This window comes from Mustelus asterias, chromosome 9, assembly GCF_964213995.1.
Source record: "Mustelus asterias chromosome 9, sMusAst1.hap1.1, whole genome shotgun sequence".
Classification (NCBI taxonomy): Eukaryota; Metazoa; Chordata; class Chondrichthyes; order Carcharhiniformes; family Triakidae; genus Mustelus; species Mustelus asterias.
The window spans coordinates 23,416,664-23,443,540 of NC_135809.1; the positions used below are offsets into that span (position 1 = coordinate 23,416,664).

A 26,877-nucleotide genomic window follows, 5' to 3' on the forward strand; every position below is an offset into this window, starting at 1 on the left:
GTAGGATAACGTTCAGGTCAATTATGGCTTACAGGCTTCTTATTGTTGGAGCGCCATTGCCTTTATCTCCTTCTCCCAACCTGTTTTCTTTTTCCCCCCTCATCATTCTTCCTTTTTTTGCTCCCATTACTTTCCACTTTGCTTCTTTCTTCTGCCCTCCCTTTTTCCCCCTAAACTAAGCTTTAATAGGTGAGACTAGGCAAGGTCCAGTTGCAGGAATGAGGAGTTGCACAATTTGGTTGTAAAGTCCTGAAGTTGCTCCCCAATCTCGTATGTACGAGGTACAAAACTTTTAAAACATTACTAGCTGATATCCTGTGGCATTACTTGTGGTAAGTCAGCAATTTTTATGATAAGGATGACAGAGAAACAAACATTATTTTACCGATAAACAGCTGTGGTCCACAAAAGAGGTAATAGCTCATAAAACTGAAGGAAAGAACATGCAAAAGTGCAAAGAATCAGGTATTTCCAGGGGAATACAAGAGAGTAGCACAGGAAGACAAAAATATTAGTAACAGCTGCAAAAAGGGAATACCAAAAGAATCTTGCAAGGAATGGCAAGATTGGCAAGTGTTTTTACAGTTATAAGTAAATGACAATCGAAGGGAATGCAGATCTTTCAAAAAGCGACATAGGTAATGCAGGAAATGAAAATAAAGAAATGGCAGACTTGTTGAATATGTCAATCGTCACAGTGGAAGAGGAGGATAACATAAATGGATTCCAAGAAAATTAATAATGAATTAAGGAATGGAAAGCACTAAAGTTAACGTGAGCAAGAAAACAATTCTATACAAAATGACACTGAAGACTGACAAATCCCCAGGACCTGATCATTTCCAACCCAACATTTTAAAAGAAGTAGGTAAGGAAATTTAGGAATTCTCCCTTTAGATTAAATTGCATAACAGGCTCAAGATGCTAAATGGCCAACTGCAGTTGCTATGTATGTGTCGGGGTAGTTTTGGAACTGGGATGGGAATACATGATTTTGCATCTTACAGCTGAGAAGTATCTTCAAAGAGTCTAGAAGCTGAGGGGGGGTTTTGCAAGCTGGTCTTAACTGCCTTTGGCTCATTTTGGACCATCGAGAAACCCATCAACCATCATTTTCCTTCCTAAAGAGAAAGAGGGATATGGGGGACAGGTGGATTTGAGACCAGGGAGAGATCAGCCATGATCTGATTGAATGGTGGAGCTGACTCGAATGGCTGAATTTGTCCTGATCCTATTATCCTTCTTCTGCTCCTGATTCCTATGTTCCTGTCAAACTCCTCTCTGACCTACTGTGACCCTTGAGCTGTCACCCATTTTCTCCATGTGAAGCCAGCTCCTTTCTTAGTGCACAAAGTGCTTTATCAATGTGTTTGTTAATTCATAAGTTCTTTATCTAAGGAAAGATATACTGACACTGGAGGCAGTCCAGAGAAGGTTCACTAGGTTGACAAGGCAGACGTTGAGAGGCTGTTTCCCTTGAGGGAGACTCTAGGACCAGAGGGCAGAGTATGGGGTCACCCATTTAAGACAGAGGTGAGGAGGAATTTGTTCTCTTAGAGGGTAGTGGATATGTGGAATTCTTAACTGCAGAGGACTGTAGAGGCTGGGTCATTAAGTACATTCAGGATTGAGATAGACACATTTTTAATCAGTAAGGGAATCAAGGGTTATGGTGATAAAGTGGAGTTGAGAATATCAGATCAGTCATGATCTCACTGAATGGCCTCACTCGATGGGCTGAATGGCCTACTTCTGGTCCTGTGTCTTATTAATTTCTGTGACTGCCAGATTTGGGAAAGGAACTAAAGTCAATGATGGAATGTAAGAATGAGAAGGAGAAGTTAAGGTAGTTATGATATAGAAACTGATGACAGAACAGGTAGCAAGGTAAGTTAGAAAACAGAATTCCACCAAACATTAGAAAGGAAATTCTTGGGTATGAAGATTTTGAGATGTGAAAAAACAAACACAAGAAGCAGGACTAATAAAAAAACAATGTTGTATTTAAAAAAACAAACGCTGGGAGATGGAGGTTAAAAGAAATACACCATTGGGGAGTGGAATGAAAAGAAATAAACACTGGGAGCAGGATTTAAGGAAATATAAAAACTAGGAGTCAAACTAAAAGAAACAGACACACCAGGAGTGGGACATAACAAAAACAGTAGAACTCTATTTAAAAAGCGCACACTGCGAGAGGGATTGAAAAGTGCACAAAGGAAAGCAAAGTTAAAAGAAACAAGAATACAACTAAAAGAATTACAAGCATAAGGAGCCAAGAGAACCAAAATGCCAAAATAGGAAGGAAAACACCAGAAGCAGGCAATAAAAAGCAATCACAGGCAATGAAACATCAAAATAAACTCAGACTAAAAATAGAAACTTATGGAACAGGAACATAATTCAGAAAATGGGGAAGAGTTTAAAAATAGTTGGAGCAGGATTAAATCAAGGAACAGCAGGATGAGATCTTGACAAAATGACATTTCAAAATCAAGCAGTTTTGGCAAGTCATTGCCTAACAATCCAGACTTTGCCTCAACCCCTCCTCCAAACTCCCTTCACCCTTGTACCCACGATTGACCCTAACCTAATTCTCATCACTCCTTCATTCAGCACAAAGAAAGCAGACAATAGAATAGACAAGAGGACATTCCAAGCATTAACAGCAATGGGTATGGTGGTGGTGCACCAAACTGAATCTGTATTGAGACATAACTCCATTTTATCAACATGAAAACACATGTATGTCTGAAATGGCATGGCATCGGGAATCCAGGGTAATATTATCCTGATGGACTGTTTTATATTCATATACCATTCACACACTTCAGAGTTCATTAACAAAATTGGTGACAATCTCAAGTCACTGAAGTAATTTTCTGCCTGAGCCTTCCAATTCTCTTTGGCAGTTCAACTCGTTGCCAAATGCTTAAGATGGCACAAATTACATTACTATGTTCTATAACTTTGCAATGTGTTTATTGTTGGGTCTATATTTATGCAAACAATAGCTTGGAAATAATTCACAATGTAATTTAGACCCACAAATGTTTGTGGCAAGGTTTTATTTTCGGTCTGTTACCAAATAATATATTTGTTATTCACAAAATTGCTATGTTGGGTAAACATACAAATAACATTAGTGGGGGTCATAGTATTAAAAGTTACAGCTATCTAGTATCCAAACTGTAAAGTAAATTTAACACTATAATAGTCAAAAATTGAAAATAGAAATATAAAGAGCTTTTCCAAAACTACATGGATTTCTGTGGATAAAGATTATATATTTTATTGCTTGATTGTCTCAAGATATTTTCCCTACCCACATAATCAATCCCTTGTGTCTTCAAAAAAAGTTGCACATAAAAGAAATCCTGGTTAATGGAGAAATTAAAAATACTCAAGGCAATTTCTATTTTGCATCCTTTGAAGTAAAATTCAAGTGACTTAGGATCTAACCTATCTCTTGGGCAAGGTTTTCTAATTGCTCAGAAAATATATCTAGTCTTCACGTATGCACTCCAGGATTTAACTTGTTGCTGAAACCCAAAATAGTAGCCTGCAGCAGAGCAAGATCTCAAATTTCAGGCCAAATGTAAGGCGATCAATTTTCATATGGGCTGAATTGTTAGCAAAACGTATTTTGCTTATCTGACAGCAACAAACCTTAATTAATCAAATTACTTGCCAGATTCTTATTTGTCTGGCATAACATTTTGTGCTCCATTTACATTGCAACTGAAGCATCAGCTCATGCTAAACCTGCTGTTTAATTATGTTATTTTTAATGCTGACTGTAACCTTTTATTCTACACAGGTTACAAAAATACAGCATATTATAGTACTAAAATTGTACTATACATTTCTAAAAAGCGATTCTTCCTCAGTCAGCACACCTAAAACTTTTGGAATATCCACCATTTTCCAAACTTTTTTTTTTCCAGTCTTAACAAACATACAAGGACTTAATCACAGTTATATTATCTTTTCTTACAAGTCTATCAAGCTAGCCTCTTTCGATGTCTTGATTTTCCCCTTTTCAGTTGTCGTTTGAGCTTCTTTCTTTGCCTGGGATGCATCCATAATGGATACTGTCCGTGTTCATTCAGAAGAGATTTTTTGTTCCTTTTCTTATCTATATCCATGGAAGTATTATCTGTGAAGGATAAGTTTTGTTTACATGGTTAGAAAACATTCAAATTAATTCTCAAATTACTGACATTGACGTTCTGATAAGTAGTAACTTACTGAAACTATAATACTCTGCCAATGAATCAAATGCAAGTCTATACAAAATAGGTAGGATCCAAAATTAATCTGTGTTCTGTATTGAGTTAGCCAATCTCTGGGTGGTTGATTTTTTATTCTTTCATGGGATGTAGGTGTTGCTGGCAAGGCCAACATTTGTTGCCCATCCCTAATTGCCCTTGAACCGAGTGGTTTGCTCAGCCATTTCAAAGAGCAGTTAATAGTCAACCACATTGTTATGGATCTGGAGTCACATGTAGGTCAGACCGGGATTTCCTTCACTTCAGAACATTAGTGAACCAGATGGGTTTTTAACAACAATCAATGATAGTTTCATGGTCATCAGTATTGAGACTAACTTTCAATTCCAGATTTATTAATTGAATTTAAATTTCATCAGCTGCTGTGGTGGGATTTGAACCGATGTCTTCAGAACATTCACTTGAGCCTTTGGATTACTAGTCCAGTGAAATTACCACTAGCCCACCAGGGTACCACAGACTTTATAATCAAACTCAGCATCCCTGCAATTAGTGTGTGATTATGGGCATCTGCAGTAGACAGCATTGGATTTGGTTGTAATGCCATTATGGTATAACAGTCAACAATGGCTATTTAGATAAATCTAGGTAAAATCTAAAATTTAGATAAAGTAAAAACAAGGGCGGCACAATAGCACAGTGGTTAGCACTGCTGCTTCACAGCTCCAGGGTCCTGGGTTCGATTCCCGGCTCGGGTCACTGTCTGTGTGGAGTTTGCACATTCTCCTTGTGTCTGCGTGGGTTTCCTCCGGGTGCTCCGGTTTCCTCCCACAGTCCAAAGATGTGCGGGTTAGGTTGATTGGCCAGGTTAAAAATTGCCCCTTAAGAGTCCTGAGATGCGTACATTAGCGGGTAAAATATGTGGGGGTAGGGCCTGGGTGGGATTGTGGTCGGTGCAGACTCGATGGGCCGAATGGCCTCCTTCTGCACTGTAGGGTTTCTATGATTCTATGAAAATGGATTAAACAACACGAGTGACTTTTTTAAGTAAAAAATAAAAAGTTAATTCAGAGATTCAAAACCCTCAATTTATACATTTATACTATATCCCCTTCCTCTCATCGCCTTGTTGAAGTCTAAGAGACATTATAATCTCTATTCTAACTAACTCCTGGAATCGCAAACTCCTACTTCAGTCTTTTCTTGTTCCCCAGAATTTTCAGGCCATTAAAATTCAGTGTGGGTACTGCTGAATCAAACTTATTTGATACATCTTCTTGAACCTGGGTGTATCTTATATAATGGGCATTGTCTAATAGTTTCCCAATACAGAAAAAAAATTACCATCAGCTCCTTTGGCTGGGTTCTGTTTGAGTTTTTCGCTTGGGACCACAGTTGCAACTTCTTTAACATCATTCATACTAATGTCACCACTGCCATCTGCTCCTAGTATACGTTTTAGCCGCACAAGCTCCTTTGGTGCATTTTTCTTCCTCTTTTCTGTCCGCATCTTCCGCTTCCATTTACTTCTTAAGCTTTTTGCCATTCTTCGTTCTGCATTTTAGAAAAAAATTAAATTGTGTGAACCCGGATTTAAGTATAAAGCTTGTACGACATTAGTAAATGTGAATAATACGTTTCCCAATGGTATCATGGATAAATGTAATGTATCATAGATTAGATAGCTATATACCAAGTCCTAGATTTGATCCTTGGGCAAGGAGAGAGAAAAGAGAAACCAACAGAAATTCCTGCTCCTGATTGTTATCCAGTGACCCTCCTTTATTGTAAATTTTATTTCCATAGACACATTTGGGTTCACTGTCTCGACTGTTTGGTTAAGACTGGCCATTTGACTGAGTCTCTTGTTTGGAATCATGCTTAACCTTAGCACAAGTCCACCTATAAAATAAGCCAAGTAACAAACTTCTTTCTCCAATACTTTCTTAAAGTTCTTGACTTGGAGCACACAGCTACATGGACTTTAAATGTCCTTCAATATCATGCCAAATTACAACTATTAAAGTATCAGCTTTGATGGTGACTACCAGCAGGCAACACAGTTGAGCCCAAGATAAAGGCAAAAATACTGCGGATGGTGGAATCTGGATCAGAAAACGCTGGAAAATCTCAGCAGGTCTGACAGCATCTGTGGAGAGAGAATAAAGCTCTGACGAAGGGTCATCCAGACTCGAAATGTTGGCTCTATTCTTTCTCCACAGTTGAACCCAATCCTGCTACTCTCATTCTTCATATGGGTGTTTCTACAGAAAAGACATCTGAAGCATTAACCAATTCCCTATCCGGTAAAAAAACTGCACATGGGGAACTATTGTAATAATTCTCCAGACATTGCGATTAGATCCAATACAGATCATGAAACATCCAGAGCAGAACACTGGATAAACTTATTGAGGATGCTGCCTGACTAACTATTCCAGGATTTAGTGAAACTATTCTACACAATACAATTTGTGAAATGTAAAAAACTAACATATTTACTTCAAAATACAAGTTCCATATTCTTGACTATTAATTTCTAATATTGGATAGGCAGGATCTACTTGGAAGACAACAGAAAGCAATTTTAATATTTTAAAAGAGACATCCACACAAAAGGTAACTGTGAAGTCCCACCACAAAATTAGTTATTTAGTCTTGCACTTTATTTTTATTATTGCTTTCACTTTAAATATTATTTTCACCGGTTTTGCTTTGGTTGTATTACTTCACAAGTTAAACTCATCAAGTGACTGAGTTCCTTGGACAACTTATAAGAGTTTACCTAATAGTGCAATGTTGCTGTACCAGAACACCCCTCACGGAACTAACTAGAGCTTTCCTTGGCAGGAAAAAATGCAATGTTAGCTATCAATTTATCTATCAGGCAATATGCACTCTCAGCACTTTGCACAGGCACAAGAGAAAGACAAACAGACTCGAGCCACAAGTATAAATGTCTTCTTTGTTGACATTGTCTTTTGCCCATTTACCACTCAGTTCACAGTACCTTGTCTGTTTCTTCTTGATCTTTTGCTCGTCTCAGTTCTGCTTTTAATTTAGGTCATTTCTTGATTGAAATTGATTTACTTCACTCAAATTTCTACTTCCTTTATGAATGGTCTAGCAAAGTTATCCAATGAATAGCTGATCAATTCAGAACAAGACGATCCCAGACTTGATTTGCTGCCTGGCCTTGTAGCTAGGTTTCGTTGAGATTGCAGTAAGGCACTGCAATTGATCACACTGCTTCTAAGTCAGGGAAGATGTTTTCAAAACTTATTTCACAAGATGTGGGCATGGCTGGTTAGACCAGCAGTTTTTCCCCATCCCCAATTGCCAAGGTGATGGTGAGCTGTCTTCTTGAACCACTGGCGTAGGTAGGTGCACCCAGAGTGCTGTTAGAAATGGAGTTCCAGGATTTTGACCCAATGATAGTGAAGGAAATGCGATATAGTTCCAAGTCAAGAGGGGAACTTGAAGGTTCTCATGCATCTGCTGCCCTTGTTCTTCGAGGTGGTTCCAATTACCACTCAGTTCGAGGTGGTTCCAAAGATGTGCGGGTTAGGTTGATTGGCCATGCTAAAAATTGCCCTTAGTGTCCTGAGATGCGCAGGTTGGAGGGATTAGTGGGTAGATATTGGGGTAGGGCCTGGGTGGGATTGTGGTCGGTGCAGACTCGATGGGCCGAATGGCCTCTTTCTGTACTGTAGGGTTTCTATGATTTCTATGGTTAGAGGTCTTGGGTTCAGAAGGAGTCTTGGTGAGTTGCTACAAGGTAAAAGGTAAAGTCGCCATACTCCCAGATGACCATAGGCTACTCTCCCCTGAGGGAGAGAACTAACTGGTGGTGATTTAACCTGAGGATCACCAAACCTGCAATGCAAGGTTGAGAAGGCGGGCCTTCATGAACAACCTCAGCAGGTACTGGAACTGAACCCATGCTCTTCATCACGAACCAGCCGTCCAGCCAACTGAACTAACCAACTCACTGACAGTGTGTTGCTCCATCTCGTACATGGTACTCAATGCTGCCAGTGTGTGTGGTGTTGGAGGGAACGAACTTTAATGTGTGGATTTTTAAAAATTCATTCATGGGACGAATGAATGAACTGGCTGGGTCAGCATTTATTGTCCATCCCAGAGACCATCCACATTGCTATAGATCTGGAGTCACAGTTAGGCCCAATCAGGTAAAGACAACAGATTTCCTTCCCTAAAGGACATTAGTGAACCAGATGGGTTTTTATGTCAATCAACAATGGTTTCATGGTCATCATTAAACTTTTAATTCCAGATTTTTATTCAATTTTCACCATCTGCCAGACCAATACCCCGAGTCCCTGGATTACTAGTCTTGCGACAATACCACTATGCTACTGCCTCCCCTGGGTGCCAATCAAGCAGCCTGCCTTGTGCTAAATGAAATCAAGCTTCACGAGTATTGCTGCAGCAGCACTCATTGAGACAAGTCGAGTATTCCACTCCTGACTAGTGCCTTGAAGATGGTGGACAGGTTTTCAGGAATTAAAAATGAATTACTCGGATGGATGAACCAGCCCAGTGTGTGAAGCAATGTCTGGGAGTATGGACCAGCCCAGTGTACAGGAATGAGATAGAGAATCTGGTGAATTGGTGCGATGACAATAATCTCTCCCTCAATATCAACAAAATGAAGGAAATTGTCATCGACTTTAGGAAACGTGGTGGAGAACATGTCCTTGTCTACATCACGTGGAGATGCCGGCGTTGGACTGGGGTAAACACAGCAGGAGTTTTAACAACACCAGGTTAAAGTCCAACAGGTTTATTTGGTAGCAAATGCCATTAGCTTTCGGAGCGCTGCTCCTTCGTCAGATGGAGTGGAAATCTGCTCTCAAACAGGGCACAGAGACACAAAATCAAGTTACAGAATACTGGTTAGAATGCGAATTCTAATTAGATTCTGTATTAGATTCTAATTCTGATTAGATTCACATTCTAATCAGTATTCTGTAACTTGATTTTGTGTCTCTGTGCCCTGTTTGAGAGCAGATTTCCACTCCATCTGACGAAGGAGCAGTGTTCCGAAAGCTAATGGCATTTGCTACCAAATAAACCTGTTGGACTTTAACCTGGTGTTGTTAAAACTCTTACATTGTCTACATCAACAGGGATGAAGTAGAAATGGTCGAAAGCTTCAAATTTTTAGGTGTCCGGATCACCAAACAACCTGTCCTCGTCCCCCCCATGCCAACACTATAGTTAAGAAAGCCCACCAATGCCTGTACTTTCTCAGCAGACTAAGGAAATTTGGCATGTCAGCTACAACTCTCACCAGCTTTTACAGATGCACTACAGAAAGCATTCTTTCTGGTTGTATCACAGCTTGGTATGGCTCCTGCTCTGCTGGTTGTATCACAGCTTGGTATGGCTCCTGCTCTGCCCAAGACCACAAGAAATTACAGAAAGTCATGAATGTAGCCCAATCCATCATGCAAACCAGCCTTCCATCCATTGACTGTCTATACTTCCCACTGCCTCGGAAAAGCAGTCAGCATAATTAAGGACCCGACGCATCCTGGGCATACTCTCTTTCACCTTCTTCCATCGGGGAAAAAATACAAAAGTCTGGGGTCACGAATCAACTGACTCAAGAACATCTTCTTTCCTGCTGCCATCAGACTTTTGAATGGACCTTCCTTGCATTAAGTTGATCTTTCGCTACACCCTAGCTATGACTGTAACACTACATTCTGCACTCTCTCCTTTCCTTCTCTATGAATCGTATGCTTTGTCTGTATAGCATGCAAGAAACAATACTTTTCACTGTATACTAATACATGTGACAATAATAAATCAAATCAAAAAGTGTCTGGGAGTTTGGACCAGCCTAATGTGTGTGGGGCAGTATGGACCAGCCCAGTGTGTGTGGGGCAGTGTCTGGGAGTATGGACCAGCCCAGTGTGCGTGGGGCAGTTTCTGGGAGTATGGACCAGCCCAGTGTGCGTGGGGCAGTTTCTGGGAGTATGGACCAGATGTGGTTGTGGCTTCTTGTGGCTTGTGCTACCAAATAAACCTGTTGGACTTTAATTTGGTGTTGTGAGACTTCTTAGTATGGACCAGCCCAGTGTGTGGGGCAGAGATTTGCTTTCAAGGCGAACACGTTTAAAGTTTTTAAAGTTTATTTATTAGTCACAAGTAAGGCTTACATTAACACCGCAATGAAGTTACTGTGAAATTCCCGTATAGAGTTCTCTTTACATTTCTGAGTGACATTTAAACGAGACCAGGTTTGAAAGCACAATGGATGATAAACGGCGGCCGGGTGTGAGCAGGGAGCCAGGCCCCGCTCCTGTGCTGTGCTGTGCTGGGCAGGCATTTCTCCAGGAAAGGAGCCGGAGGCCGCGGGCCCTGAAAACAGCTCTTGTCCCAGGCGGCAGGAATTAGTCAAACCCTCCCTCCCTTTCCTTTTAACACTTTCACGATTCTCTCTGCACCTTCACAGCTGATGGTTTCGCTGCTCAGGGTGAAATGAAGGATAAAATATCCACTTACCTCAGTCACACCGAACACCAGCTCCAACAACCTCGATGCCAACACGTGAGAACATCAGAGCATTGTGGGATATTGGAGGACCTCGGCGGACCTCCCAGTCCTCTCCCCATCGCCGGAGGCAGGTCATCAGCAGCCAGCTTATTGACAGCAATGCAATCCTATCACTGCTGCAAATCCATCATCTTCAGAGGAATCACACCAATTTGCCAGAGACTTCATTACACCAAATGATCAATATGCATTCTATTGTCAAACTTAAATTTACTGTAGATATCAATTATGGCACAGATTCAGTTTTTGTGAACAGCCCAGAGTCAGAGGTGATTTTATTTGAAGATGTAGTCAAATGCTTTTAAGTTTAGTTGAGTTTATTTATTAGTGTCACAAGTAGGATTACATTGACACTACAATGAAGTTACTGTGAAAATCCCCGAGTTGCCACACTCCGGTGTCTATTCGGGTACACTGAGGGAGAATTTAGTATGGCCAATGCACCTAACCAGCGCGTCTTTCGGACTGTGGGAGGAAACTGGAGGAAATCCACACAGACGTGGAGAGAATGTGCAGACTCCGCACAGACAGTGACCCAAGATGGGAATCAAACCCAGCTCCCTGGTGCTGTGAGGCAGCAGTGCTAACCACTGTGCCACTCTCTAAGTATCATGACACAGTTATAATCACTTTGCTTTTTGAGTTGGTGTTAACAAGATGCAGAAATCAAGTTGAATTCAACACAGAAGTAACAGAAAGTGGCTGTCAACCCGTTAGGTTATGCCCTTTATATTATGCCTGTGGACAGGGACAGGAGGCTGTGACGATGAGTGAGGCAGATATGGGGATCTAGAAGATATCATGAGAGGAGCCTCAGCCCTTGCCCTTGTCAAGTAATTATGAGGTTCTTGCAACCTATGTGGAAAAGAGAGGGAACTAAAGGGAGGTTGAGCAAACTGATTACAGCACCATAGTACAGGGTGATATTCAAGTTAAAATAAAAAGGAATGTTGTAGCAGTCGGGGACAGTATAGTTCAGGGAGATAGACGTAGTTCTCTGCAGCCAAGAGCCTGAGACATGTCGGCTGTGTTGCTTGCCCAGTGGCAAGGTTAAGATCATCTTCTTGGGCCTAGAGAGGAACTTGGAGTGGGAAGGGAACGATTCAGTTGTCATGGTCCATGTAGGTACCACTAACATAGTAGAACTAAAGGTTCTGCTCGGAATGAATGAGAAGCTAGGGCTAAATCTAAAAGCAGATTATAAAGTAATAATCTCCAAGTTACTAACTGAGCCATGAGCAAATTGGCATAGGGTAAATAAGATCAGAGAGTTGAATGTGGCTCAAAGATTTCAGCGGGAGAAATGGGTTTCAGTTCATGCATCACTGGCACTATTATTGGGGAAAAAGGAGAACAGGTCCATCCACACAATCTTCACTTGAACCATGCTGCGACCTGGTGAATCGAATACTAGGGCTACAAAGAGGGCATTAAACCAAATATAGTGGAGGAGGGGCGTGGAGGGTTCAGGTGATGGAAAATTTAGAAAAGTGAAGAGAAAGGACAAGGCAATAGTGCAGGATAGTGATATGGGCAAGATAGCGACATGAGGAATGATAACCATAGTGTGGCAGGTAGAGACAAGACATACAAATATAAGAGTGCACCAGTAAGTAGGATCAGAGGAGAACAAAATGCAAAATTAAGTCTAAATGATGGCACAAATGGAAAAAATGAGGATGGTCTGATAGCCATTGCAGAGCCATAGTGGCATAGATATTTGTTGTTATCAAAGGACAGGAAGAAATGGAGGTGGAGTAGTTCTGTTAAAGGATGACATCAGTACAGTTTTGCTGCAGGTGTGATTCTATTGAGCCACTTGGAAGCTTTTATTAAAACAAACTTTATTTAACAACACAGTTAAATATAACAAAAATAATTAACATGACTTTTATCAATTGAAATGCTTAGAACATGGTAACTGCTAGCTAGCTCCATAGTTTCAATTTCAGCAATATCCCCACAGACACAAATCCCTCTTCAGAATGAGTTAGCAGAAAAACATATAGGTTTATGTGGCTACTAGATTTCCTACCTCTTAACCCTTCCGGACTGAGATACATAAAGACACCTGTCATCTGACTCCCATAGAACAACCTCCAGGGAAAGATTTATCTTCAACAGCAGAACTCCAGAGAAAGAGAACTATTTACTCGCAGGTCTGAGACTCAAATCTCCATGGAGAGAGATAGAGAGTTACTTCTCTCTAACAATTTCAAGCAGCATGTGGCTTGTTTAAGCCTAGTCCTGCCCAATCACATGATGTTTCCTGTCAATCAATTATGCTTCTGCAACAGCAACATGTGGGCTGCCAGTTATAGACAAAGTGGTACTGGTAAATAGAACTGACTGCTAAAAAAAAATCCTGCACAAGAAACATGACAAAAATATATTTCTTAAAGACCCAATATCGCCACAGAAGAGAATAGTTAACTTTGGCATAAAGAATAGAAAAGTAGATTATTTAAATGGAGAGAAACTACAGAAAGCTATGGCACATGTCCTTGTACATGAAACACAAAGTTAGCATGCAGTACAGCAAGTAATTTGGAAGGCAAATTGAACGTTGGCTTTTATTACAAGTGAGAATGGAGTAGTGAAGTCTTCCTACAACTATACACAGTATGGGAGATCATATCTGGAGTGCTGCATACAATTTTGTTCTTAATTAATGAGGGATATACTTACATTAGAGAAGGTTCAGAGAAGATTCACTAGGGTGAGTCCTTAGATGAAGGGATTTTCTTAGGAGGAAAGGTTGAGCAGCCTATACTCAAGAGTTCAGAAGAATGAGAGGTGATTTTATTGAAACATGAGATTCTGAGAGAGCTCGACAGGGTAGACACTGAGGTCAATGTTTCCCCTTTTGAGGGAGTCCAGAACTAGGGCGCGTGGTTTAAAATAAGATGTCTCCCATTTAAGATGGAATTTAGGAGGAATTTCTTCTCTCGGAGGGTTATTGATCTTTGCAGTTTTTACCTCCGAGAGCAGGAGAAGCTGGGGTCTTAAATATATTCAAGGCTGAGTTAGATAGATATGATCTACAGGGAGTCAAGGATTACAGGAGGCAGGCAGGAAAGTGAGTTGGGACCACAATCAGAGCATCCATGATCTTAAATGGCAGACCAGGCTTGAGGGGCCAAATGGCTGACTCTTCATATTTCTTATTTTCTTGAATGTGTTTTTTTGGGTTAAGAAAATGGTTAAGTAGATAATTACTGTAAATTTATTACTTGTTCTTTCTACCATTCATTTATGATTATTGGGCATAATCTGTCTAGTTTTAAATAGCCTAGGTCACAGTTTGAGTGTTCATTCTTCTGCCTGTACAAAGTCAAAGAAACCACATGGCAGATAAATCCAGAAAGCCAAAACACAAGGGCAAAGATTGTGTGTTCAATTCCTGGGCTCAGTATAATTCTTAATGATTGGATACATTGCACTTTATTAATAGAGGATTTGCTTCTGAGAGCAAGTTGTGATGCTGAATACAAGAAAAATACTTATTGTAAAAAGAACAAGAATAGAGTATGCTGCATGGCAGTTCATCAGCACGCAATTTTCAGATCCGGGGAATTAACAGTATAAATCATGTTTTCACAGACTGGAATCATTTCTCTAACCAGCTTTAAATTAAAGCATTGCAATATGTTGCAAGTCATTTTATATGTTGTTCCTAAGCATTTACTTTTTTAAACATGGCAATTTCATGGCACGGTTGTTCAAGCAGTCCAAGTTCTTTTATTGAGAACCTGCTGCATGATATTCACACCTGCAAACAATGACCTGAGCAGCTGCACTGAGAGTGGATAGAATGTTAGTCTCCAATCCCTAGGGATGTGTTACAAATGTCAGATTTTGTAAATGGTTATACTTTAAATCATCAATCCAAAGATGTGCGGGTTAGGTTGATTGGTCGTGCTAAATTGGCCCTAGTATCGGGGGAGATTAGCAGGGTAAATGTCTGGGGTTACGGGAATAGGGCCTGGGTGGAATTGTGTTCGGTACAGACTCGATGGGCCGAATTGCCTCCTTCTGTACTGTAGGGATTCTATGATTCTACCTATTTATTTTCAAGATGGAACTAAGTTGGAGGTCTAGAGCGTGGTTTCAACGGGTGTGCCGCTGCATTCTGGTGTACCGTGTGAACTGTCCAAGTATGGCATGAAATATTGTGCAACGGCATTGAAAATCAATATAAAACAAACATCTTGTTTCATCTTATACAATATTTCATCCAACAAAAATTCAACAACTCATAAAACCCATGAAAATTAATCAAATATTTTAAAAGTGAGGTAGCAATCTTTTGATTCTAAAACATGAACGTTCTAAACACAGGTGGCCAAAGGATGAAATTGAGATCTCATGAGTTTTTACTAGTCACCATAGAAGCCAAGCAATGGCATTCACTTTTTTATTGATGGTAAAACAAAACACGCTAGCAGATGCGGCGAAATTGGCTGTATCCACATTTCTTTGCCGGAACTATTTTACATCCCCTAATCTAAGAAGAAATTGATAAGTTTGATTCCTCCACTTATTCGATTCATAACATAAAAAGAAAAATTCAGATGCCTGAACCAAGTGCTGCGTGCGAAACAGATTCAGGGCTAGTTAGAAATAGTTGGGTTGAGCAGATTTTGAAAATATGCCTGTACTCACTGTCAAAGCTATATTTTATGGTAGATATGGAACAATGCATTTGATTCTTCTTTAGCTTGTTGCATATACTATATTGCTGCAAACCTCTCTAGTAAGACCATAACCATAGTAAATGTAACATTTATGAGCAATCAATTCAGCTGAAAATGGAGTGTGCCATGGAATTGTTTGTTCACATTGAAGCGTGCAGTGCTTTTGAAAAGGTTGGGAACCACTGGATAGCTAATTAGCATTTCCATCTGGATACAAGCCCATTGTTGGTGGTGGGGGAGGGGTTGTGATCCGTTTGTCATTAAAAATAAATTAGAATGTCCAGTAAAGTTATCGGTCTCTTCAGCAATTGCAACAAATATAGCACGAGCAGACCATTTGGCTCAACTGATCTGCATCAGTGTTTATGCTTCACATAAGCGACTTCCCAATTTACTTTACCTAACCCGATCAGCATATCCTTCTATTCATTTCTCCTTCATATATTTATCTTGCATCCCTTAGAATGAATTTATGTGATTTGCCAGTTCCATATTCTAACCTCTCTGGCTTGAATTTGCGTGCATGCGTGACCTACTTTCAATTGGCTGGGGTTACTGCATGGAAAATAGAATATCCTATACCTCAGCTCAGCCACATCAGATGGCTGCAGTTGGAAAACAGATTGCCTATTTACATGACCGAGAGTGCCTTTTTAAAAATGGGAGGAAAAGGCATCAGGGACATTTCAGGTTTGGGTCCAAATAAATAATTTGTCCAATATTAAAAACAAATTTTTAATAAATACACTCTTTTAAAAAGCTGAATAAATTGGGACAGGGACCGATAATGCAATTCAAGAACAGGGAAAGTGCATTAAAATCACACATTTCCCACTAACACTTCAGTTTAATTATTTTAAGTCTTTTAATGCTTCAGGGTTTAAAATTTCTGGTCCTGCTTTTCAAATTTCTTGCCCCTTCCATCTCTGTAGTCTCCTCTACCACACAACCCTCCCAGGTTTGTATGATTTTCCCATTCTGGCCTCTTACTCATCGGATTTCCGTCACTTCATGGCACAGTAGCACAGTGGTTAGCACTGCTGCCTTACAGTGCCAGGGACCTGCGTTCAATTCTGGCCTTGGGTGACTGTGTGGAGTTTGCACATTCTCCCCGTGTCTGCGTGGGTTTCCTCAGCGTGTTCCGGTTTTCTTCCACAATCCAAAGACGTGCAGGTTAGGTTGATTGATCATGCTAAATTGCCCCTTAGTGTCCCAAAAACTATAGGTTAGGGAGATTAGCACGGTAAATATGTGGGGTTACAGAGGATAGGGCCTGGGTAGGAGTTGGTGCAGACTCAATGGGCCAAATGGCCTCTTTCTGCACTGTAGGAATTCAAAAAAAAACTTCAGCACTGGCAGCGATGCCTTTTGGCTGCTGAGGCCCATAAATAAAAGGAGTATTTTGTAATTGGTTGTCTAGTACAAGATAAATAAATTATTTAATGCCTTTTATAATAGACACAAATATAAAAGGTAAACTGCACAGATTTTATTTAATGGGATGACTTACATGCAATTGAACAAAAACTTTTCTTTTACAGAAAACATCAACCTATGAACATTCAAATAATTACAAGAGAGAGGTATTGCATTAAAAAAGGATAAGACAACAATGCTTCATTGAACCCATGCCTAATCTAAAATTGTTTTCTTCCTGTTTGGCATCAACTTTCAATTTAGAGCCTGAAATAAAGTTTTAAACAATGTAAATTCAAACCAAACAAAAAATGCTGCTGGATTCTGAGTTTGAATTGGTGCCCATTCCCAATTTATAATTTGCTAAAAGAAATTAGCTCAAAAGTGCCCTCAATTAAGCTCAAAGTAAAACTATACAGATTGACAATAATCACTCAAAATTATCTACATCATACATTGAATATAAATATGATCCATTAAGAACAAAATCAGACAATAAATCAGCAAGTCCATACACAAAGTGCACCCCTTCATTAAATTTTAGTTAGAGACATATTAACACCCTTTTCTGCAATAATCCTAGTGTTACTTTTTGTTAAGTGATTGCAGGATTCGAAGGATATGCAAGAATAAGTTAATGACATCCAAGTACAAGTTAATTGAAGCCAGTACATATTCTTCAGGTGAGAGTTTGTGCATCAGTAAGTGTGTATCATAGATGATAAAGCCACAGAAGAGGAGAGCTCCCGCAGATGCAAATACAAGTTCCACTGTGTCGCTCAAGAAGAACAGCTAAAGCAAATTAAGAGACAAACATTAGGAATCCTTTTAAGGCTGATGCCATGTGACAAATGCAAAGCATTTGTCTTTAAGGTTATGCTATCTCTTGTTTTCATTGTGACTTTACAGACTGGACCTGTCATTACTTCCATTTTTCTACATTAAAGACACCTATGTAAAAGTTCCAACATACACAGAAGCTTGTTTTTAATATCCCCCAAATAGAAACATCGGGGTGTATCTCTGACAGGCATCCTGACATTAAGTGCTATTCCAGCACAAAGAGATCATACAAATAGCTCAAAGTTTGTTGGCGTCCAATCAAATCTGCAAATCAGAACTAGATGTAATCCAGCTGTGGAGTGCAGATAATCACATTTTATCTTATCCCCTAGCAATATTAAATATCAATCGCCATGCACCTCTAACTATAGTACATCAAAGGATTTTTCTTTCCCTATTTATCCAGGGAATGCACGGGGTTACTTTCACCAGAGGAGACCAAACCAGTGAGTTGGGATATCTGACTGGTCCAGGGCTATGACTTCTGTCAGAGCCTTACTTCCGTTAGATACAGAGAGTATAGCCTAGCAGCACAGCCTTCAAACTGTTTCCAATAGATAACAGCAAAGAAACTTACATAAATCTCATAAAAAGCAAGAATAAAGTCCAAAGATATGCTGGTTAGGTGCATTGGCTATGCTAAATTGCCCCTTAGTATCCCGGATGCGTAGGTCAGGGGGATTAGTGGGGTAAATATGTGGGGTTATGGGGATAGAGTCGAGGTGGGATTTTTGTCGGTGCAGGCTCTATGGGCCGAATGGCCTCCTTCTGCACTGTAAGGTTTCTATGATTCTATGTTAGTTAAATAATTGGTGAAATCCAATTGATTAGTTCATTTAAACTAGTGGGTGAAAATGGCAGGATGCTGTTTCTATTGAGGAAACTGGTGTGTTTCTCCCCAGAGAAACCGGTCGGTTTTCTCTCCAGATCTTATGACACTTTGCCAAAATAAAAACAAGGGAGCATGTTCCAAACCATCATACCCAGGGGGGAGGGTTGCTCACCATCCCACTGCTCAGAGATTGGAGGCATCATTGGGGCGGCACGGTAGCACAGTGGTTAGCACTGCTGCTTCACAGCTCCAGGGACCTGGGTTCGATTCCCGGCTTGGGTCACTGTCTGTGTGGAGTTTGCACATTCTCCTCGTGTCTGCGTGGGTTTCCTCCGGGTGCTCCGGTTTCCTCCCACAGTCCAAAGATGTGCGGGTTAGGTTGATTGGCCATGCTAAAAATTGCCCCTTAGTGTCCTGAGATGCATGGGTTAGAGGGATTAGTGGGTAAGATATGTAGGGATATGGAGGTAGGGCCTAGGTGGGATTGTGGTCAGTGCAGACTCGATGGGCCGAATGGCCTCTTTCTGTACTGTAGGGTTTCTATGAGTTAACGGGTGCCCTGACCAGAACCTGAGTAAACCATCCCCTCAGCCCACCACAAAGTTCTCAGCCGCAACCCCCTCCATCTCCAACTGGAATCGGCACCCCCTTCCTCCGATCATCGGCCCCTTATTTCCCACTGCCAATCATCAGCCCTCTAGGTGGACCTGTTGCAAATGGCGCCAACATGACAGCATGCCAGTGCCTGCAGAATACGGGGTCTCCTTGAGTGAGTGTTCGCTAATGACATGATAATCTATTAAAATGAGCTTTCTGGGGTCCCGTGGCATGTTTCACACCACTCCACCAGCGAGGGGCCAGTAAGATCAGAACTCAGAAACTCGCTGGCGCAAGTCGCACTTTCTAAATTTCGAGCACACGCCGTCATTCCCACAAATGGGGCACAAAATCACCCCAATGTCTAGCCATATGTTTGTAATAAGATCCACATTCAAAATTATTACAATTTAGAGCAACAAATTTAGTTACGATTAAAAATAACCAATACTTACTCTTAAAAATCCAGCCAGGATCAAAATCCACAGACATGCAAACAGACTAAAGATAAGACAAAATAAAGATGTTGGCATTTAGTCTCATTGTCCTGTGTAAGTTACATGTTGACATGTACAATAATCAAGAATTCTATTTAGCAACTCAGGCTAAGCTGCATCACAGGACAGTGGAAACTGCCAGGCACATTGGTAACTTCCCTAATTTATAGTTGGTATTTGGTAAAAATAAATCCCTATCAGTTATAGTATGCAAACCATTCAATAAGAGTACATGAACTCACGAAGGTTCACTTTTGCATTTTTCTAAGTATTACTCTCTTTCAGATTAAATATATCAAATTGACGATACAGTGGCACAGTTGTTAGAATTGCTGCCTCACAGCATTGGGGTGGTGGTTCGATTCCAGCCTCAGGTGACTGCGTGGAGTTTGCACATCCTTCCTGCATCTCCGTGGGTTTCCTCTGGGTGCTCTGGTGCAGGTTAGGTGGATTGGTCATGCTAAATTGCCCCTTAGTGTCCTGAGATGTGTAGGTTAGATGGATTGGTCATGGCAAATGTGTAGGGCTATGCAGATAGGGCTGGGGAGAGAGCCTGGGTAAGACACTCTGTCAAGAGAGTCGGTGCAGACTTTATGGGCTGTAGGGATTCGTTTGGCTTCTGAATTGAATCAGGAATTACTGTTATAAAACCACGCACAGTATTACATGGCATGTTTCCAATTTGGTCATTACAAAGAGGTATTTACCTGGACTGACACTGCTTTTGTCCACTTAATATATTTATCTTTATGGTAGTGGTCATGAATATTCTGGCACTACCTCCAACAGCATTCACTGGCTCTCAACAAATAATCCTTATCAATGCAAGTAGTTATTCAATAAAATAAATCAGAACTACTGTAACCAAAATCTCCAAAATGTTTACCTGTGATGTACTAATAAACAGACACTTATACTGTAAACATAAGTAAGAGCATTACATTTGGCACTCTCCACTTTCCCTTCTGAACGTTGTAATTTACGAAATGATTGCTTTGGCACATGAAGCCATTAAGTACTTTACCCGAGATGCAAATACCTGAATGAATTTTAGCAGGATGTGCAACTGCAGGACATCATTGATGACCATAAATCTGTCATGAATCAACATCCACTTTCACATTAAATATACTGCTTCTACACTTTATGCAGAACTGTTAATCAAAATAATTAAGGCCAGGGTGGCACAGTGGTTTGTACTGCTGCCTCACAGCGCCAAGTAACTGGGTTCAATTCCAGACTTGGGTGACTGTCTGTGTGGAGTTTGCACGTTTTCCCTGGGTCTGTGGGTTTCCTCTGGGTGCTCCGGTTTCCCCCTACAGTCCAAAGATGTGGTTAGGTTGATTGGCTGTGCTAAATTGCCCCTTAGTGTCCCAAGATATGTAGGTTAGACGAATTAGATATGGTAAATGTGTGGGTTAACAGGGATAGGGAGGGGGAGAAAACCTGGGTAAGATACTTTGTCGGAGAGTTTTTGCAGACTTGATGGACCGAATGGCCTCTTCTGCACTGCAGGGATTCAATGGTTCTAGTTTATTGTTGTAACCGTGAATAGCTGGCAAAAACTTAAGGCTCCTATCCTTACGAATTGAAGTGCTACACCAAATGCAAATTTCTGAACTCAAGCCAGATCATAGGATGAGGGCAAGAGTAGGTTAGAGAACAAATATCTTCAGGTCACAATGGAACAAGTTACAGTGGGCAACTATTTCCAGTTATGTAAAAAGGAAGTTATCTGAAAATTTCACCTGGAAAAGTATTGCAGAGTACCAAAAGATCCTAACATAAAAATTGTATTTGCAGAACTTTTAAAATATATCCAGTGCACATACCCTGCTCCATATTTACTGAAATCTCTCTTTGATTGAAACGTGTAGACAGTCAATGCAACGAATACAGCTGTTGTGAGGACGAACGCTTGCAGAACCACTGAATAGTCATAGAAGGTAACTAAAGTTTTTTTAAAAAGATAGATTTAAAATATGGTTTTCACGGAATTTCAAGACAGATACTTCACAACATCTCTGAAGCAAATCTTACAGAATGTATCCTAAAGGATTAGGCACAATTGATTAACATGAGCATACAGAAAAACAAAAAATACAGTGGAGCTCTCAGATTTCAACTTGTGAAATTATAAATTATGTTGTTTTCCTACGAACTGCCATGTAACATTACCAGATTTACTTGAGCTGACGTTGCATAGCATTCTCAAACAAAGTATCCTAATAGGAATGTTAGCAACACTTAATTATTTTTTGCCAAGCAATGTCACATGACTATTGGTAAATTTGATCAATCCAATCACGCAGAGATACCCAGAATTTAACAAGCTAAAACTTGAGCCCTGTTAAAGAGCTCATCTGTGCAGGGGAGAAAATAAGCACACTGCTGGATTCTATTTGACCTATTATTGTAAATTATTAAGATTACCATGGAGATTAACATGAGGCAGAATTTTACATGTCCTGGATAGGCACGCACCCAGCCCAGAATCAGGTAAAATAGTCTGTGGCGACACCAGGCACACATCCCAACATAATCCTGCACTCACGTGGTATTTCAGTTGGTGGGCGCAGGCGCAGTTCAACTGTGCGCCTGCCAACAATTAAGGAGCCAATTGAAGGGATTATCTGCCCTATCGACTGGACAATTGCGTCGCCAGTGCCTTTTTTTAGGCCATTGCACAGGCAGAATAGGCAATCTCTTTTTCAACTTTTCTCAATCATGGGCAGGAAGGGGGGAGGTGCCTCATTCTGAAGGCCCCTTCAGCTTTGGATGCCCTCCTCTTCTAGGACCTGGGAGGGCCAGCCCTTCCCCCCAACAGCACATGGAACCCCCATCCCCTTCCTGGGACTTACTTTGCGATCAGTACCGGGACTTAGTTCCAGGTAGATTACTGCAGTATATTTTCTGGCCACTGTGCCTGGATGGGTTGGAGAGCTGTTGGCCAATCAGATTAGCTGACAGCACTCCAAGACGGGGCTTCCTGCCAAGGTCAGATGCAAATCCCACCATTGCCAATCAACGCCCATTTGAGGATCAAATGGCAGTGGGTTTCCGAGAGTCAGCGAGAGTACATTACGCACCGACTCTCAGGATGGTGAGCTCTACCCAAGGTTCCAAACTTTAATTACCAATCATATTGATACCAAGAATCATCACCACCACCCATCCAAAGAATTATAAACCAGGAAACTTAGTGATACTTTCATACCAATCTTTCCCTGGTCGTATTTTGTTAGAAGTAAAGCAAAGAGAAAGATTGAAACAATCAAGATGATCATATAAATATTAATATCCACATGATTACAGTTTAACCATTTTCAAACAAAGCACCCACTACTTGGAAAAACATCCCTCACGTAATTTAAATCGAAATGTTATATCTTCCTGCAAACAAGAATCAAAATTGAGGAAAAGCTCTTACCGGCAGCAGCCACAGTTGAAGCTTCCAGCAGGGTCTGTAGAGAAAGCATTTATTTTTTACTGAACATTTAAAAACACACACGCAGGCTACAGTTTTCAACTCTCCCGTTAACAAAACTGAGAGAACTGGCACGTATTAGAAGAATTTACATGTTGTTATTAAACCTGTTTGACCACGTTATGAACCTTCAGGCCCTGGAGTGGCAGGGGCACCCGGGCAGAGATGCTACCCCACTGCTCCCATAGTTTATAATAGCATTAATTAAAAATGGAGCCCATCTTTCCACACCCGACAGTTGTCCGTTCTGGCAGTCAATAAGTACTGCACAACCGAATAAGATCCAAGTGCTGTAGCTGAAATTAGACTATCAGCTGTAAAAAAAAACCCATTTGAAAAGCCAGTTCATATCTTATCAGACCTTGTAATAACTGATTAAAAATGGCTTTTGTTTCGTTACAATTTAGATGTTTGAGGTAACATTCATATTTGCATTATACCAAATATGGATGGATCCCAAATGCGATTATTAAAAGCATTATGTTGTTTCATTACCTTGCTGTGTCATTTGGATTATGTAGATCAATTAACTTATAAATACATATGTTTGTCACCTGTTAGATAGCAATAGGAGAACGTGGTGAGGATCTTCAATGAATGATGGATGGGGGAAATTTATGAACCCAGACTGGTAAACTACCAGGATCTATGTTTCAGTTTATTGGAGACTTAGTCTACATATAGAAACTGCTTCTAGCCTTGAAGGAAAATGTGTCAGGGAAATAGTCTGAGGTAGTCAACATTACAAAAACGTGTAAAATCATTGCAAAAATTCATAACCATTTGAAGTTTGGTATAATGCAAATATGAATGTTACCACAAACATCTAAATTGTAACTCAAAAATCTGAAAAACAATTAAACCTCAACATGATTTGCTCACTATTTTTAATGAATAGAAGCCAGGACTTGTATGTTCTCATTTGGCAATTTCTAAAATACATGTAAATAGCTTAATCGTTTTTATAAGGACAGATTCCAGTCTTCCATGAGTATTAAAAATATTTAACAGAAGTTAAACAAAGGGCAGCTGCTTATTCAATGACAGCATGTTTTGCTAGTGTTTGGCCAGGCTTCTAGATTAAGTATTACACAATTGACTCTTACAATAAGAGAAATTGACTAGACAAACTTTACTTTTGTGTGGTACCAAGCATCTGATAAAATAAAGCATTTAACAACAGCTTAACTCGGTGATATGGAGTTAGAAAGTCTGTACATAATCTCAATTCAATTAATTTGCAGAGTACTTACAAAAGCAAACAGGAGATACAGATTAATGGGATGCTGATGTCTGTAGATTGCCAGAGCAATTATAAGACCCAGAGATCCTAAACATGCTCCCAAAAGCAATGCGGGACTAGAATAGGAACAAACAATAAATTCGATAAATTAGCATATATAACACAAAGTATGCATATTTTTATTATACTTGAAATCAATTTATTATACAGTGGCAGTCTGTAATAGAATAACATTTGCAATCTATTTCAATATTAGAATTGGAATAGAGTTGCCTTAAATTACTGTCCCTGGAGTGGCCACATCAGATGTCACCTCAGTCAAAACAAAAACAAAACAATTCTGGGAAATGATGACATAATTTATGTTATGTAACTAATGAGTTACCTTCCATGAACCACTTCCTTGACTGCATCACTATACAGGAACACTGCAGATGTCACTGTAGTGATAATGATCTGGACAGTCAAAATGCTGTACACCTTCCGCAGAAACCCTGTCACAAGGAAAAAACAGACATTAAGCAGATATCTAGAGACTGCATTTGTGAAACACAAGCACTGTGTTTCTGATGAGATATCTGTAGTTTTGTGCTGTCATTAGGGGGTTAACCATTCGACATCTTCCACACACCACTTTCACCTGAAGCTGATAGTTCAACTATCACTCCCATCTTCCAAAATGTTTGGTCATTTACAAAGAAGCCCCTTACTATCCAAAGCCAGTCTCCCCCTACATGTCCCCATCATCTGCCCATCCCCCAATGTCCCCCCATTGTACCCACCCCATCATCACCTTCCAACAAACCCCCCCCGGACGCCCCCCCCATCCCCCTCTCCCCAATTTCTCCACCCCACCTCTCCCCCCCTCCCTATCTCTCTCCTCCCCCTCCCCCCACATCTCCATCCCCCCGCTCCCCCACAATCTCTCCCCTCCCCAATCCCTCCCCACCTCTCTCCCCCTCCCCGCCCCAATCTCCCTCCCCCTCCCCGCCCCAATCTCCCTCACCCTCCCCGCCCCAATCTCCCCCCTCCCCAGTCTCTCTCTCCCCCCCTCCCCACCCCAGTCTCTCTCTCACCCCCCTCCCCACCCCAGTCTCTCTCTCACCCTCCTCCCCACCCCAGTCTCTCGCCCCCCCTCCCCAATCTCTCACCCCCCACCTTTCTCCCCCTCCCCCCCAATCTCCCTCCCCACTCCCCCCCCCCCGACTCCCCATTCTCCCCCCGACTCCCCATTCCTCCCCCACTCCCCATCTCCCCCCACACTCCCCATTCTCCCCCCCACTCCCCAATCTCTCCCCCGCAATCTCTCCCCCACTCCCCGCCCATCAGCTTCCCCCCCACCCCTCCTCCCCGCCCCCCCCCCCATCTCTCCCCCCTCCCCACCCCCCATCTCTTTTCCCCCCCTCATCTCTTCCCCCCCATCTCTTCCCCCACCACACCTCCATCTCATCCCCCCATCTCTCCCTTCTCCTCCCCCCCATCTCTCCTCTCCCCTCCCCATCTTTCCCCTGCCCCCACAATCTTTCCCCTCCCCCCACAATCTCTCCCCTCCCCCCCATCTCTCCCCTCCCCACCCCATCTCTCCCCTTCCCGCCAAACTCTCCCACCCTCCCCATCTCTCCCCCCCTCCCCCATCTCCCCATCCCCTCCCCCCATCTTTCCCCCCCCCCATTCCCCCTCCCCATTTCCCCCCCACTCCCCATTCTCCCCCCACCCACTCCCCCATTCTCCCCCCCCACCCACTCCCCATTCTCCCCCCCACCCACTCCCCATTCTCCCCCCCACCCACTCCCATTCTCCCCCCCCACCCACTCCCCATTCTCCCCCCCCCACCCACTCCCCATTCTCCCCCCCCACCCACTCCCCATTCTCCCCCCCCCCACCCACTCCCCATTCTCCCCCCCCCCACCCACTCCCCATGCTCCCCCCCCCACCCACTCCCCATTCTCCCCCCCACCCACTCCCCATTCTCCCCCCCACCCACTCCCCATTCTCCCCCCAACCCACCCCCATTCTCCCCCCAACCCACCCCCATTCTCCCCCCCAACCCACTCCCCATTCTCCCCCCCCAACCCACTCCCCATTCTCCCCCCCACCCACTCCCCATTCTCCCCCCCCACTCCACATTCTCCCCCACCCCACTCCACATTCTCCCCCACCCCACTCCACATTCTCCCCTCCCCACTCCACATTCTCCCCCCCCCACTCCACATTCTCCCCCCACTCCACATTCTCCCCCCACTCCCCATTCTCCCCCCCACTCCCCATTCTCCCCCCCACACTCCCCATTCTCCCCCCACACTCCCCATTCTCCCCCCCACACTCCCCATTCTCCCCCCCCACACTCCCCATTCTCCCCCCCCCACTCCCCATTCCCCCAATCTCCCCCCGCAATCTCTCCCCCACTCCCCGCCCATCATCTCCTCCCTCCCATCCCTTCCCCCC

The 26,877-nt window shown here is 42.0% G+C and overlaps 2 protein-coding genes across 2 annotated transcripts in view; both read right to left on the bottom strand.

Annotated features, from left to right (window-relative positions):
* Positions 1–3,049: 3,049 nt before the first annotated feature.
* Positions 3,050–10,836, bottom strand: llph (LLP homolog, long-term synaptic facilitation factor). Its single transcript, XM_078219822.1, has 3 exons — positions 10,770–10,836; positions 5,577–5,786; positions 3,050–4,159 (listed from the first exon to the last, which is right to left on the bottom strand). The coding sequence occupies exons 2-3, from the start codon at positions 5,776–5,778 to the stop codon at positions 4,005–4,007; spliced, it is 357 nt and encodes a 118-aa protein (XP_078075948.1). The 5' UTR covers positions 5,779–5,786; positions 10,770–10,836; the 3' UTR covers positions 3,050–4,004.
* A 6,148-nt stretch (positions 10,837–16,984) lies between these two features.
* The window catches only part of tmbim4 (transmembrane BAX inhibitor motif containing 4), a 12,193-nt gene continuing 2,300 nt past the window's right edge, over positions 16,985–26,877 (bottom strand). The window contains exons 2-7 of the mRNA XM_078219823.1: positions 24,818–24,926; positions 24,443–24,548; positions 23,133–23,166; positions 21,535–21,652; positions 19,661–19,706; positions 16,985–17,725 (exon numbers count right to left, since the gene is read on the bottom strand). Of these exons, the coding sequence (XP_078075949.1) occupies positions 17,519–17,725; positions 19,661–19,706; positions 21,535–21,652; positions 23,133–23,166; positions 24,443–24,548; positions 24,818–24,926 (620 nt within the window). The 3' untranslated portion in view covers positions 16,985–17,518. The remainder of the gene's footprint in view (positions 17,726–19,660; positions 19,707–21,534; positions 21,653–23,132; positions 23,167–24,442; positions 24,549–24,817; positions 24,927–26,877) is intronic.

Coding starts and splice junctions, on each gene's coding strand:
- llph (XM_078219822.1), bottom strand. CDS start 5,778: ATGGCAAAAAGCTTAAGAAGTAAATGGAAGCGGAAGATGCGGACAGAA. Junction 4,160..5,576: donor CCCAGCCAAAGGAGCTGATG/GTAATTTTTTTT, acceptor TATCCTTCACAG/ATAATACTTCCATGGATATA.